At 42.5% G+C, this 16,579-nt stretch overlaps 1 protein-coding gene across 1 annotated transcript in view; it reads right to left on the bottom strand.

The window, feature by feature from the left end:
* KYNU (kynureninase) overlaps positions 1-16,579 on the bottom strand; it is a 111,735-nt gene that overhangs the window by 82,981 nt on the left and 12,175 nt on the right. Inside the window, exons 2-3 of the mRNA XM_066639563.1 lie at positions 11,685-11,805; positions 7,880-7,962 (exon numbers count right to left, since the gene is read on the bottom strand). Coding sequence (XP_066495660.1) covers positions 7,880-7,962; positions 11,685-11,805 — 204 coding nt within the window. The remainder of the gene's footprint in view (positions 1-7,879; positions 7,963-11,684; positions 11,806-16,579) is intronic.

The raw sequence follows: 16,579 nt of genomic DNA, 5'->3' as shown, positions 1-16,579 counted from the left end.
GTTTGTCACTAGTGATGTCACACATTTTAATATAGACCATTCACACTGCCACAGTTCACACTGTGCTCAAAATAGCATTGGACATGCTAACTGAGGAAGAATGTTTTCTCAGGCGCAAAATATTGCAGTATTGAGAAGATCTGTTATCTCTACACTTCGTTGAGGAACGATAGCTGGAACCCATCCAAGAAATGGGTAACACATGAACATTTCTGGTAAAAACATCACTCTAAGCAAAAAAACAAAAAAACAACACAAAGAAAGTCTTTTGTGACAAGCTCCGTTAACAGAAAATGACTTTGTCTGAAGCAAGGGAAGAGCTGATCACTATATATAGGTTTGTTGGAACAGAATTTTTTGGTTCAAGCTTGCGATAAAATGCATAGCTTTGTCATACCCTTATGGGAAAATTTGCAGTGGGAGAAATTAACTCTGCTTTTCATTGTGAGGGTTTGTAGTCTCAGCCTGTTTGCCTAATTACCAAAAGAAACCACAAGGGAGACATTAACTCTGTTCTTTGTTATTTTTAATTTTTAAACTAACAAGCACTGATTCAAATTGATAAAACTAAAAACTGAAGTTAAACTGTCTTTGTTTTGGAATGATGAGAGAGAAAAAGGCAAACCAGAAGTTATCTTTTTGCAATGTTGCTGAAATGGCGATTGACAATAAACTGAGGAATTGTGTATTCTTCCCACCCCCAAGGCATGCAACTTAAGGAACGGCAAGGACCAAGTGCTTGACAAAATTCTAGAAGCTTCTACAATCAGCTTTGTGCATGCACAAATCTTCATGGCATGTAACTGCACAGAGGTCACAAAGAAGAAATGCAATCTCTGTATCTACTTGTATTTATTTGGATTTTGACCATTTGTGGAGCATCAGGGCCCGATTCTATCCTTGGCTGGCCTGCACAATGCAGCACCAATGATGCAGGCTCTGCTGCATCCCATGCACAAGCTGTGGGACCAAACTGGCATGGAGAGGAAAATAAAGCAACTTTCTACTTACCTTCTCCACTGCTCTGATTTCCAATGAACCTACTCAGATTTACACCACCTATTTTGCTGGCATAAATCTGTTCGGCAAAGGGGGTTGTCGAGCCCTGATGGGAGCTTCCAAACTTACGGACACCACAGAGATCTGCCCCAGCCCACCTCTGGCCCAGCTCCATCGCCACCCTGTTTCACTTCTGCCGCTACCTTCTCTTCTCCAAAGGTTGGTCTGCTACTGGTGCAGGGCTTCTCAGCTTCTGCACCATTAACAGTGAGCCACCTACCACAGGAGCAGCTAATGCAATGGCATCCTGCATGATACAATTGCAGATTGTGAGATCTGCATCATATTTAGAGAATAGGATTGGGCCATCAGTATGGAAAGAAATGAACTTCTATGTATCTTGGATTTCCCCTCGATGTAGCAGAACTGTCCTTTTGTTTCTCACCGAACACATTTTCAGTCCAAACTAATCAGCTCAGGACACAGACTGTTATTAGAGGGAATGATGTCCTGCATGCAATACATGAAGGTATACTAGAAGTTCATATAATGCAATGTGTCAGCACGAGTGCTTCATTAGTTGCAAGGCCTTATTTCTAAAAGGCACAATCTCTGTTGTAAATGCTGACTGCGGACAAAATTTATCTGTAATGAAATTAGCGGTCTTGCAAAATACACTTTCGGTTCTGGCTCACTTTCTGGGATATGAAGTCCAGAATACTGAAGTTGGCCATGACTATAAAAACATGCATGTTATTTGTATCTGGACAAAAAACACTGATCCCTTTCTCTTTCCCAAAACCATGAGGCTATCCTTGAGCCTGGATCTCGCTAGCATACAGATTGTTCCTAAGATGGAACTTTCTTGAATGTGAAGTGCTTCTTCCATGGGGGAAAAAAATCCTTGCAGATACTGAGCTTGCAATGGAGGAGAAGTGGGGAGAAGGCTGGCTACCTGAACTCTGTTCCCTGGCATCTGGTTTTCAATGTTAATGGAGGGTTTTGATTTGCTTCTCACTAAAAAGTAGAATTCAGTAACGCAATCCCACCTGCAGTTTGAAATGGCAGAGTGTAGGAACAGTTTTATCACTTCATCTGCTGTTTGTGTCAACTAGGCCTAAACATCCTGCTGCTTCTTCCACTTCAAATCTTCTCCACAATCTGCCTTCTCTCTCTTCACCCACTGTTTGAAAAAAAAAACCTCGTCCCTTCCATCTGGACTACTGGCACTTCCTTCTTGCTGGCCTATGTTCTTGCTGTCAGTTATATCCAGACTAAAATTATCTTTCTTTCCAAGCATTCTGATCATGTTGCTCCAATCTTTATCTCATTACTGGCTCTCCACCACTTTCCACATCAACTGGTACAAACTGGTATTCTTTTCATGTATGGCTTTTTAGCTCCTTTCCCCAACCTCCTCCGTTTCATTCCTGACTTTTCTTATTTTGTCCACTCTTAATAAGCTCACAAGGCATTTGCTCTTTTTGTTGTGTTTTCCCATTCCATCCAAAATCAAGGAAATTATGCAATTCTGCCTGTGAGGGTATGAGAAGATTCTCAGTGCCTGCATGGAATTCATGAACCTAGTAGGTATCCTGTGCTTGAACATATTAGTGGGGTAGCTATGGGGGGAGGGGGCTCGCTAAGTACTACAGGCACTTCAATGTGCCATGTAAGTGGCCCCTCCCACACATTATCAGAGCCATTCCAGGCATCAATGGCATCGAGCAGAAGCATCTGCATGTTGCCGTCACTGTCCAGAATTGCTCCAACGGCAAGTGGGAGGGGCTGCTTACACGGCACATTGTAGTGCCTGCAGTATTTAGCACGCCACCCCACTGTAGCAATGCCACTGGAACATATGTCCAAATACTGCTCCTTGCATAACCTATATCCAGGGTATAATGGAACTAATTTTATTTCACTTACAGTTCAAAGCACTGAACAAAAATAAATGGTTAATCTAGAGTTCACCTTTAGATACATGCCAATATCCCATATTAAATATGACACCACATTTGTCATGTAAGTCTTGGTCCCTTGTAAATTATATATTTAGTAAAAGCTTTTCTTTATTGGATTTCTATGCCCACAAAACAAAACCTTATCTATGCCCCAGGAAAATCGTTATCCTTCATAGCTTGTGCTACATTTCGGAAATGATGCTTCTGTGATCCAATTAATCTATTACAATATTCAAAGACAAGTATCCAGTCGGCAAAATGAAGTTTTCTCTTTCTGTCTCATTACTCAGCACCACATCTCCTAGACAGCATAAAACCCCATACGTCCTTCTTGATAAATATTGTTTGTAATGGAAAAAAGCAGGTCTTGTGATGTTCTCACCACCACTTCCACTCTGATTTTGGGAAGGATTGTGATCCAGCAGGGAGGGGGTATAGCTCAGTGGAAGAGCATTTGCTTGCATGCAGGAAGTTCTAGGTTCAATCTCCAGAAAGGGCAAAGAAAAATTCCAGTCTGGAATACTGGAGAGCCACTGCCACTTACTATCAAACGATATTAAGCTAGATAGACCAACCATCTGCCTTAGTATAAGCTTCCTATGAATGTGTTACAGCCCAATCCTATCGAGGATTGGGCTGCCAGGTAGAGCACTTTATGACAAAAGAAGTGATTTCCACTGTCATAAGATGGGTGCTGATGGTGTACACAGAGCTTGTGACCATTCTGCTAGCCACAAGGGGCAGCAGTGCTGTAGCTCTGCCACCAGACTCCATCACACCTGCTGGACTTAGTAAGTCAGTGGTGGGAGGTGAGGGAGAGAACTTTGGGCAAAACTGGTTTGGGAGGGGGAAGGAACTGGGGCCGGAAGGGGGGGTCCAGTAGCAATGCCGCACAAGGGTTCCTATCCCCTGCTTCCTGCACCTTTGCCCTCCTTGGACACATGCCACCAAAAGTGATGGTGTATATCTGAGGAGATCCACAGGTGGTCCAGGATGTAACGGTATTTAAGTATAAATGGTTCATACCATTTATTTGCCCTCAGTATATTATTTGCCCTAAGTATAAATGGTTCATACCATTTATTTGCCTCTCATTTGCCCTCAGAATGTCCCCCACCGCAGCAGGTGCCTTTTTGCCACAGCTGCACCAGTTCAGTAGGTGGGGGATAGGATAGGGGCCATGGTCTATAATTGTTGACTGTCTGAGTCAGTGCAGCAGGAACCAAGCCCTTACAGTAAATGTGTGTACACAACGGTAAGAAATTACTACAGAAGCGGAATATTTTTCTCTCGCCTTTTTGTAAACACAGGTTTGAGTGTTTCAAATTACCTTTATAATTCAAAGGTACAATCCTATGCAGATTTTCCTGAGCATAAGCCCCTCCGACAACATTGGGTCTTATTTCTGAGTAGACAAGCATAGGATTGTGCTCAGAGTCATTGGAAATTGGTTCAGTATTCATTCTCTCTTCTGATGAGTTCTGCCAAATCACAATTGTATCAGAGGAGCAACACAGTTAATTTCATCCCATTAGAAGGTGATCTAAGGTTGTAAGGTATTAAAAAAATGCAGTACAGAAAAAAATGTTAAGCAAATAAAACAAACAACATTTCACCATTATGTTGCTTAACTCCGAAGTAAGATAAACAACAATGAGAGGTTTTGGGTCTCTGGTGACCTTGACTCTGCATTTCCCAATGTATTTACTGGTGGAACATTCATTTAACAAGAAAATGTGTGCTCATTTAATAAACAAGGTGTTATAGAGCCATAAATCTTTAAATGGCCAAAAGAAAAGCCATTTACTGCCTTTATTCTATTCCCAAATAAATTCCACGAGACGACACCGACTTTTTTGTTTTGCAGCACTGGCTCCAATGGTACCTCCCCCTGCTCCATAAAGTGTTCAGCATTACAAACAAAACCACGTAAAAATTTATTTTATTTTCTCACATCAAGCCTACTAAAGAAACGGAATGCCTCTCCTCCCTGTAAACTGTTCCACATGTTACTGGGGAGAAATTGCATATTCATTTTAAATACTACACTGAACAGAGAATATTTTAACAGTATTTTATCTTGCATTTGTCCTCTTTGCCTTTTCTCTTTTTACCTAAAGGCAAAAGTGGTAGTCATTACCCAATTGAGATTGTTGCCATAACGAGACCACAATCTGGAATTCTTAAAAATGTAATTTGTTCCCATTATGGAAAAAAAAAGCTCATTAACATGCTGCAAATCAACAAAGCAAAATTAACTACAATAAAATCCTGCAAAGGTTTGGGTGAAGAATGCCAAGATAAACTTCACAACATGGTTACACAGTCACTGAGGGGGAGAAATTACATGTGGGGAGGACAAAGGGTCACGATAGCACTAACATAACAGCAAATTTAATAGCCTCTAGTGTACAACACAACTATGAAATACTGCCCAAAGCACAGGGAACAATGTAAGGATCTTTATTCATAGTTTAACAGAGAGATGAAAACATGGCACCCCAATAAGGAGGATATAAAGTGCATGCAAAATGTGCCAGGTTCAAACCCAGTGAAAAAGTAACAGAAATGGGAAAAAATATCTCTCTGAATTTTTAGAGTGTCACTGCCAGTCAAAGCAGGTAACACCTGGCTAGGTGATCAAAGTGTGTTTCATAGCTTCTACTGTGCTGAGTATCTAAAACCTTTCTAAACTGGATATTAGGAGAGAAAGGAAGAATCTACAGACATTACTGTGTTCACCCCTCCTATGCAAGACCATTCCCATACACAATCTAAAACCCCACTCAGAAACGGCCCTATGAAGCAAGCTGTCGGGTGATGGATTGAGGTAGGAACAACTTTTGAAATGTGGCGTTCCCCCGGCTGCTCACTCATTAACCAACAAGCTCACTCACTTCTGCTACTACTGCTGGCAGCACCACAGAGAAAAGGTACCACTAAGCCCAACTCAGAGCTGCAGTGGCACTCTCTCCTGCACTCTCCGCCTCAATTTCCTTGTCCTCTTTACAAATTTGAATCCATTTGCCACTTGCTGGGCAAAACATGACTGTCCACTGACCCCACCACAGGTGAGCAGTCAGATAACGGAAAGAGGAAGTCATATGCAGAGGGTGGCATTTGTTGCTTGCTTCAGGCACTTACTTGTTTATTGACACCGCTTGCATTTACAGAATAAGGGCATGAAAAAAGCATTTGAATGCTGAATGGAAAATAGAAAGAGAGGAAAAAGTTTCCACTTTTTAAAAACAAAAAGTTTCTTTTGCTTGAGAAACAATGGTGCATTTGGTTGCGTATATGGGTCCCAGATCTAAAAATAACTAGATTTTTTTTTTCTGGCCAAAGGAAACAAGAAAAGTGTAAAACTGATTTATTGGCTGTCTAGCAGATTTTACATTAAATTTTCTCATGTTACATTCACAGCCAGTAATTGCTTTGTTTGTTGCTATGCTTCTATCTCTACTTTGCCTTCTTCTTGGTTAGCATTTCCATTTTCTGGGCACTGATTCTATATGAAGTGGCCAGTGGGACCAATATTCTTACTGAAGACTGTGCTAAAGACCAAGACTGTAGCAAGAGACTATGGCAGCTCTGACACTCTCGAATCAAGGATGGGCAAACCCTGGCCCACATGCCATTTGTAGCCCTCAGTTACCCCCAATTTGGTCTGCAGGAAGCCCCCAGTCTCCCATGAGATTCTGACTGTTGGAGCCCATACTGGCCCCCGATTGTGCTTGATGTTGGAGATGTGTGCTCAGGAGGTTTATGCTCAGGCTGGATGTGTGTACTCAGGAGTTATTTATATCCCCCCTTTACTTTTCTGGCTTGGTCTGTATATCTGGCAAAACCACATCCATAATTGTCCCAAGTGCATCAGTTCATGCTTCCATGTGTTTTCTGCTATTCCCTGGGCATTATTTTAACCCCCCACCCCAATTGCCTCTGAACAGCTTATGCCTCCATGTGTTTCTGGCTTGATCTGTTTGCTTTCATTGTGCAAGAGGTGTGTGGCAAACAGTTCATAGTTCTCATGTGGTTCTACATGCCTGCATTATAGTTCTCATTGTAAATAAGCTCAGTAAAATTCATTCATTCATATATGTACTGTCTCTAATATATTCATTTATGTAAATTTTTCAAATTTAAAATGTAAATTTATTCTTTTTTTCCCCTGGTCCCCAACACAGTGTCAGAGAGATGATGTGGCCCTCCTGCCAAAATGTTTGCCCACTCCTGATCTAGATGAATCATGGAGCAAATAATCCAGGAGAAGTGGAAAAGCCAAAGAAACTGCTTTGTGGAATTGCTTATGTAAGTGTTACAGTCATGTACTGAATACTACTTATGTCATGATCTTATCTGTGGAAGAGTAACACAACTGTTCACAACACCACTACCTACTTGATTCCTGTTCTATTCTTTAGAATTCATTGAATTATATCATCCCTAATTTTAATAAAATTTAGCACTATTAATTCTCCGAAATCAGAGGACTTTCCTGATACCAATTAAAAATCAGAATCCAACTGCAATTCTTTGAAAACATAAGGAATGATCACTGATTTATTAGTAGTAGTAGTAAACCTTTAATGGCATAAACACTGATTTATTATAACTTGAAAAGTCATTTGTAGGCATGCCAAGTTTCCTTTGGTTTCATGCATTCAGACCAAGTAGTTTATGGTGATCCCAGAACCCCACATTGCAATTAGTTTCGTGATATACATTTGGTCATACATTACTGTCTGTATTAAATCTTCTAACTTCAAAGCTTTAAAATCTTAAGTTACCTTATATACTTACCAAGAAAGCAGCCAGAGCACAAAAATAGCTGGCAGTTAAAATTTTGGAAGCTATGTGACATGATGTAAAAAGGCTACAACTGACCCCAAAAAAGTGTTTCCAACTTTTCTTACCTACAAGATCAGCCATAAGTTCCACAATGCACTCATCTCCTAAAGCCCAAGGACGTTTACCATAGAAATGACCATGAACACCTCTGAAAGACAGAATAAATGAAAATTCACAGATTTCCTTTGGTTTGGTTCTAACAATGAGAACACAGTCCTTATTGTAGAGCTGGCAGAACATGAGCAAAATAAAAGGAAATCATTACATCACATGAGTTCAAAACTAGCAAGCAATATATTCATCATTATCCAGTGCAAGCTGTACTGTAGAGGGACAAAACCCAGACCAAAGGCCTAGGATAGATTATAATGTTACTGTCATGCCTTATTCTGGAAACCAAAATAGCCTCAGTGTTCTAGAAACAAAAAACTGAACTCTATAGGGCAGAATGGGAAGCACGCATCCTGACACCATCGCAGATATGATTTCTTCCCGTTTTCCACTAATCTAACCATGCTGGTGAGGATGTGAGTGAAAGAGAAGACAACCAAGATTCCGACAACAAGCACTTTGGCTGTCCATTTTCTCTATAGGGTGTAATGGGAAATATTTATGTCAGAAAGTTTGTTTTCAATCACCCAATATTTCACTGAACTTTGGCTGCCTTCTGTCACACCTGTTAGAATGAAGTCATAGAATCCTGAACTAGCAGATTGATGGGACTGTCAGGATGCAGGTGAGAGATGTTTAAATGTTCCCCCCAACTTTAAAAAAATGAACTCTGCAAGGGAAAAAAAAAAAACCAAGTGTATCAGTAAGAAAAGAAAGAGTTTACTGATCTAGAACCTGTGTTAGTTTTTCTTGTCGTCGTCCCCTTTTTTTTTATTAAGGAGTATTCAAAAATGTGATCCTTCACCTGCAGTACAAATTGGTCAATTCAACTACTTCAGAATCTAATTCCCACAAGTGCAGGCCAGGATCAAGAAACAGAACCAAGGATGCAGATGAAAGAACTGACTTGATTCACTGATAGTCTCTATATTTCTTATAGGTACCAGAAATGTGTGTATAACTGCTTTTCTCTGTGTTCACACTGAAAAATTGCAATTCATCAATTCCAGATATGAGCCATTAGATGGTGACTATCTTTAGTTACTCCCAATTGACTAAAACTTTATTCTGCTAGAAGTGAAAGGTCCCCAGTACCTTTCCCATAGGTCTTAGCCTTCAACTTCTTAAAAATGGGCTAGATTTTGTGTGCTGACTTTTCTAAATATAAACTGCTCTTCTCTGACTGTACTATTTTGGTCTGATCTTATTTTGACATTTTCTGTTTCTTTAGATATCTCTGAAATAACAGTGATATTCACTGTGAGCTTCTGATGTTTTCTTAGCAAGTTGATCTAGTCTATGTTTACAATTTTGGCAAGGGTCTTTTTGAAACTATTTGTTCTGAATCTATGATATAAGCTAACATTGACCTATATGTGTGTTTATTCATGCACATGTGCTGAATATATTTAGGAATATTATATGTAGGTATTTAACTCAGGAAGCACTTAGGAAACATAATCATCACTGGTCATTAATGTACAGTCCAATCCTAACTAAAGGTTACCCACAAGGCACAGAGGCAATGGCACAGGCTCCACTGCATCCTGTGGGTGGCAAAAGACCATACAGGGGCACAGAAATAAGTAAACATTTATTTCATTCACTTGACTATGCTCCCACATGGGCCCCTATGGGTCTACTCGGAGGTGCACCAGCTTTGTCAGGGCCAAAATGGAGTAGAGGATATTGGCCAAGCCATCACCAATGGTACCTTCCTTCCATCTGCCCCACCTCAACTCCTGAGACTCCATTCCAAACCACACACACTCTCAGCCGGGTTCCACCCACCATAGTCCTCCTGCTAACTTACTGGCTTCGGTGGATGGGGTCCTCACCATTGGTAAATGCATGAGGCTGCCAGTGACTGCACTGGTGGTCTCCCTGCACTCACCTATGGAAGTGCCAGTTCATTGGTGGAACATCAGTTCTGCCAGCAAGCTGGCACTTAGACTGGAAGAATTTGCATTCTGCAGGTGGGCAGCCCAGTTAGGATTGGGCTACCTGTTCATTAACTATAACCATCACTGTCCATTTAACTTAGGAAACAATGTAACCATCACTGTTCATTTTGAATGTTTACACTGATTCTGTGGATGAAAATACGGGCGAAGACAGACATTCCAAGTGAGGTGTCTGCCCTGAACATACATTTGTCTAAACACACATTCTCTGCCCTAAAAACAAATGCCTTAGCATGCCATGAATGTTCTTCAAACCATTTTCACCACACTTTAGAAGGAACATGTGATCTCTTCCCCTAAAATTCCTTTATTGTCACCAAGACAAACACTTGCACAGAAAAATGAACCAATGAAAAAGCAAGGTGGGGGGAGATGAAATATTACTTCTCCTGGCCTCATTTGAATGGAGAACAGAGCTATTTAACTTTAACCTCCTCAATGAAGTCAGCCATTTCCTTGATCTAGTACGATAATCATACAAAAATGGACAGGATTGCAATTTTTTAAATGGCTGGCAAAACTGCAGAGCTGTGCTAAATGAACAACAGCAAGAGGAGTGCTAACCAAAGTTCAAATTTCCCCCTTCGCTCCCTCCTTCCATCACAGCAATCTAGAAAGCAGCTTGCCACTTTTATTAACTGCAACTCTCTTGTTTTAAAGAAAGAACAGGTAAGGGCAACTCTTTCACATTTAATGTCATTTGCGTTATGGGGCTGTGCCATCAGTTAACTAGCTTATGGATAATGAAACATGTCTAGAAAGTCAGCAGAAAACCTGCCTCTATTCATCTTTTTTAACCTTTACCTCTTGCAAATCAGTATGAAATTTGTCATTAAGAGCCATACTAAACAGCATTTTATTAGACTGAAGTTTGATATCACTCAATTTCATGCAATGCATAAATCACTTATTTATCCCAAACCATTCCTCCTCATTCAAGTAGCTGCATCCTCATTCAAGTAGCTGCATCATAACAGCTGCTATTGGTTGAAACACTACCAAATGCTTGCATTTGCATCACTTACTTGCTTTTCTATCACCCATGAAGTCTTGTTGGCAGTAATTGGGAGCCCATTGTAAAGTGAATAACTTATTGTATAGTGAACCCTGTTTTACTATGGGGAGTCCACTGTAAAGTGATTTGATTGTAAAGTGAACCCATTAACTGAGAGCCAAGTAAGATTCTCACTCATCTGAGCAAAGGTTCCTGCAGCTGTCCCTCTTACCCTACCTTACAGTTCATGTCTTTTAAAGAAGATTTTACTTTACTGGGAAAGCACTGAATATGCATTACTCTTGCCCGTGAACGGGATTTTACCAAAATGTGCTCCTACTCAGGCTTATCACAGTTAAATCTCCGGTTCAAACGCTGTTTCTTTTTTGCCAATTTTTTTTTTCCACATATAAATCAAGAGGCTGAGTCAGCGAGGATCTTAAGCCAAATTTCTTGACCCAGGTAACTCCTGCTGCGATTTTAGTGAAGCCTTCACTGGGGGGGAGTTCAAAGCAGATAGAGAAACCCCTATTCAGAGCTCCTCTATCGCCAAACTCACACCCCCCTCGGGTCTCAGGCGTCACCAGCCCTTCCCCTACCTGGGGGAGGGTGTCGGTGGGCTTTTAAATGCCCTCCAACCAAAGAAAGCAGAAGTTCCCGTTAGCCCCGTTCTCACCAGGGCTTGTTCAGAGCTCCGTGACTCAACCGGAAGTCCCCTACTCAGGCTTATCATCAAGATAAATTGTTCTTTTACAATCAAAGAAGTATAGTTAGTGATTTATGTCAATGAAAGCTACTCACGTTTTAGCCCACTTGTCAAGTTCTTCATTCAAGTAAGTTTTGATTTTTTTGGGCTGAAGACCAAGAGAATGACCAACAAAATAGATGCAGTTTTCATTCTCATTCACTAAACCTGGATTGGCTGAAAGAGAGAGAAACCCACAAAGGGTATTGAGAACAGGACTATGGTTTTCATCCTTATGTGCACAGATATTATTCATGGAAAATTACTAAATACAGGTAACATAAAATGTACCATGATACAGTTCTTTATTGAATATAGGCATCCTTCAGTCTTGGAAGACTATGGTGTCACGCTCTGAATGGTGGTTCTGGAACAGAGTGTCCTCCAGTGCGCGAAGCCTGGGTAAAGCAGGTATGGAGGATAGGCTGTTACCCATGCAGCAAATCCCCCCTCTCCACGTCGCTGAAATGGTCCAATGGAAAGGCAGAGGCCAATATGGTTGGTTCCAGCGGCATCGCAGGAGTTGCCAGAACGTGACTGTGTTCAGCCATGAACTGCCTCAGGGACTCCGGCTCCAGATTTTGCCTCGAGGTTGACTCCTGAAACCTTTTCCATAACTGGATGTAGCCACAAGGCAGTGGAGGTTTGGGATCAGAGTTTTCCTTCTCTCAGATGAGCTGCCTTCCCAGGCTGACGAGTCCCATCTACCCGGTGGCTGTTTAGTCTCCTCTTACGACAAGTACAGCCAAACTGAGGGCCTATTCTTATCCCCAGCCCCCAGGGGAACAAATCTTTATTGAACAAATCTGAAAATACACTAGTGCAGTGGTTCTCACCCTTTTTAGCCCGGGACCCACTTCTGAGAATGACAATCTGTCTGGGGCCCACTGGAAGTGATGTCAGCAACCTGGAAGTGATGTCATAGTCAGAAATGACATCATCAAACAGGAAGTGACATCACTGTGATGTCAGAGCCAGAAGTGATGTCATCAAGCAGTAAGTTCCTGCCTAGAAACTCAAACTGTAAATGACAAGAGACAGTATTCCAGCTCAGAAGCTTCTTCCAATTCTCCCTGCCCTCGCTACCATTGCTATCAAGCAAAAAATAAAACATCTGGAACAAAATATTTGTGTATTTATTTACTATTGTTTTTATTTCTGTCTTTATTTACAAAATCTCAAGCTACTTCTTGTATTGCGCTTGAAACTAACAAACATTGATGTGGCTATTGATACTGTGCACAGCATTAGCCAGAAACAAGTGTACCCTACTCATGCACCTCAATACAAGAAGTAGCTTGAGTTTTTGTAAATAAAGGCAATAAAAACAGTAGTATCCCCCTCATAAGGAAGATAAGCAGGGACGCTTCCCTTCATCTCCCTCAAGCCCAAGCACATCTACTCAGAATTGACCCCCCTTATTGGCAATGGGGGGTCTCCCATGTAAGAGTAGACAGAATTGCAGCCTAAGAGAGAAGTAAGAAGACAGGAAGGGTGCACATCAGAGAAGCAGCTGGGGGAGCAGCACTCTCCCTGGGTGCTCCCTCCCACATGCCAGGCTTGATCTCCCCCCTCCCCCCTGGCTGCTCTCTTGGCAGCCAGGCAACCAGGGATCCCCCCTCACCCCAGCAAAGATATAAAGAGAGGACGTGCTAGTCAGGGCAGGAAAGGATCGTGGCTTCCAGGCAATTTCAGAGAGGGAGAAAGTCGTGATGCAGAGGACGAGAACAGCAGTGGGGTGGTGGAGGCAGTGATGCTGCTTTCAAGGCAGGCTCACAAGAGGGGAGTTCACGCGGCTCTGCCTCTACTCATCCAAGCCCACCGCCTACACTCTCCAGCCCAGCCCAGCTGCAGGGGGAGGGAGCTGCTCTGTCCTGCAACCCCAAGGCAGCCCATCCCATCAAGGCAGCCAAGCTGACAAGCGTTGGTGAGCCTGGCTGGCTCATCCACGTCTCTCCCAGTGCTTCTTTGCCTGCAATCCAAGCCTCCACTCCATGATTGGCTCCCCTTAGGGAAGCCTCCAAGTACAGAGGGAGGTCCAGCTGGAAGGCAGCAGCATGCTTTTGGGGGAAAGCAGCACGCTGCTTTCTTTGCACATGTGCAAGCCACTCTTAGTTATGTCACAATGCTGGGAAGCTTAAAATGGCGACGCCCAGGCTTTGCTCACTTCCAAAATGGCGCTGCCTAGGTCTTTTGCCCTCTTTCAAGATGGCTGCCACCGGCTTCTCGCAACCCACCAGAAATTGGATCACGACCCACCAAGTGGGTCCCGACCCACAGTTTGAGAACCACTGCACTAGTGTTTGAAAGTACAGTAAAAGGACGTAGCTCGCTTTGTTATTTTTTAAGAGACAGAAGGAAGGAAGAAATGCAAATACATATGGCATCCAGTATATGTAAACTTGTGTGGAATTACAGTACAGGTGGGTCCTCAGTATCTGCACAGATTCCGTTTTTAGACCCTCCCACAGAGGCTGAATTTTGCGAATTTCCGCAATTGGTCCCTTAAGCCCTCTGAAGGTACTAGAGCTGCACTCTGGTCCCCTCCAGGGGGATTTGTGAAGCCTGCAGAGGCAGCATGCAGCCACCTGCTGCCTCTGTGAGCTTCAGAATGGCTGTTTCTGGCTGAAAAACACGACTTCCAGTTTCCCTCGGAAGTAGGGAAGAGGCAGCAGATGGACATGCACTGCCTCTGCAGGCTTCACAAAGCACTCCAGAGGTGACCAGAGGGCAGCTCCAGAGAGCTCAGGTAGGGCCAAGTCTGGCTCCACATGGGTCTGGGGAGGCCCATGTTGAGCCAGCTCAGTGGAGGCAAAATCCACCCCACCTGTAGTTTTCTTCTATTACTAATATTATTACCACTGCCACACTATTCACAAAAAGCTCACTAGATACTATACCTAACACAAAAGTCACAGAGTCCTAATAAAACCGTACATGCCCACAACATTTTCCAGGGACCTGATGCTTTCATTCATTACACCCAATCTCCCAAGCCACACAGTATTCTAAATTCTGTCAGCGGTGCCCTACTCATCTGCATAGCAGCACAATGGAGATCAGGCTTGGCACCATGTTGTGGGGGGAGTAGGGGTGTCTCACCAAAACCCCATCTTGCCCATGGTGAATGTGCATACCCTTTCCAATGATCAGACCTCTTCAAAAGCCACCCAAACAACCCCCTTTTTACTTTCTCCAGGTGACAGGGAAGGCAAAAAGAGCACAGTTGCTGGTTGACTCTCTGCCCAGAGCCACCAGATGAAGCCAGCCAAGCATTGGTGAGGAAGGCAGAAGGGGGCAGTTGTTGGGCACTACTGTCTCCATGCCTGGTGATACTGACACACTCATCATGGATCCCAAAGAAACAGAGGGAGAAGCATCCAGGGATAGCAGTTGCTTCTCCTGCCTTCCAGCAACTGGCTCTCTAGAGATCCCTGCAGAGATGAAGAGGTTTCCTAAGAAGTCCATTTGCAGATAGGAAGAAAGGGAGAAAAGAGCACTGCTGAAAGGTGCTGGTGCTCATCAGCAGCAACTCGTGCCACTGCTGGCTTGTACAATACCATGGAGCTTCAGAGGTGAGCTCCTAAGCTCTAGACTGGCCATGGGCACTCAGCCACTGCCAATATCCAATGCTACCCATGACAGGAATCTAATGCAGAAAGAAGGCTTGTTACACTAATGATAAATGACAGCCAAAGGTTCTCTCATGCAACATCTTTTTTTTTTTTTTAAGAGCTCTTTTATTACTGAGTGTAGTATTAAGGGGCAATTATATGAGATCATGAGGATCATCAGGAGATCTGTGATTGGATCACCCATGATTTCTTACAAAAAGAAATACAGCTGTGGGCATTCGATGATTTGATACCACAGTGCTGGATGATTGCCCCACTGGCAAACAGCACATTTGAAGGAAGTATAATTTCAAATAGCAAAACTGCAAAGAGAAAAGAATTAAAAAAAAAAAAACTTTTCCCAGTGCTATGGTTCTGATGTGAATTTGACCTACCTTGGTTACATTTGCTACTTTAAAAAACCATGGAAAAATCATCAATCTCCTGTAATCTCATTTAGTTGGGCCTTAAAAGTATCAAATTGGAGACATGGGCATGAAACTCCCATATAATCCCATGCACGTACAGTCAAAAATACACAAGACAAAAAGGGATGTTAAGGTCACAAGTTGCGAGGAAGCTCTGAGAGGGCAAGCGGCAGGCTGCATTGAACCCAGAGACCATCATGGTCCAGTGCACCAAGAATATATTTACAAAGAGGAATGAAGGTGGCACAACTCCACCCCCCCCCCCGGCCCCTAACTGAGGCCTCCTTGCCCCTGCTTGAGCACTTCTGCCATCCTCTCATTGCAAGTTCACTTTAGCATGTCTGCCAGGCAAAGAAAGGACAGAAGAACAGGTGCAACAATGTGCACCTGTAGCTGATGTGTCCCAGACCCTGTTGGGCCTCACTGGGTGTCAGGTAGACACCGTATTTAATAGATTTTCTAAACTATTACCTATGGATAATACCTATTCTCTTGTTCTTGAAAGAGAAGTAGGTGGCTATCAGTTTTAATGTCAATGGTTAACAGCACCAACTAAGCTATGAAAAAGAAGTGTGGTGCGGTGTACTACTGCAATCTAGTTCCGTCATCCAGGAATTTAATTAATACATTTTATATTATCTTTTTTTCTGGATAGAGTAAAAGATTAGCACTTAGACATACTGATAATTGGAAGGACCGGTAAGTTGATTAAAATTAAAGTTGTTCTTGAAAACGCTTCTGTTGCTATTATGAATGTTCAGCCACAGATACTTTACTTCTTGCAGATTATCTGTTGAAAGTACCTTCCTCTCAATGGAACAAAAAGCATGATATGATGGCCATCAACAAAGGACAGAAGTATTAGCCTTTTTCATTACCTGTCATTTTATATACTGCTATCTCCTACCT

Source organism: Tiliqua scincoides, chromosome 1 (assembly GCF_035046505.1).
Source record: "Tiliqua scincoides isolate rTilSci1 chromosome 1, rTilSci1.hap2, whole genome shotgun sequence".
In the NCBI taxonomy this organism is placed as follows: Eukaryota; Metazoa; Chordata; class Lepidosauria; order Squamata; family Scincidae; genus Tiliqua; species Tiliqua scincoides.
The sequence above is the reverse complement of the archived record's forward strand: the minus strand, read 5'-3'. Positions and strand labels throughout refer to the sequence as shown.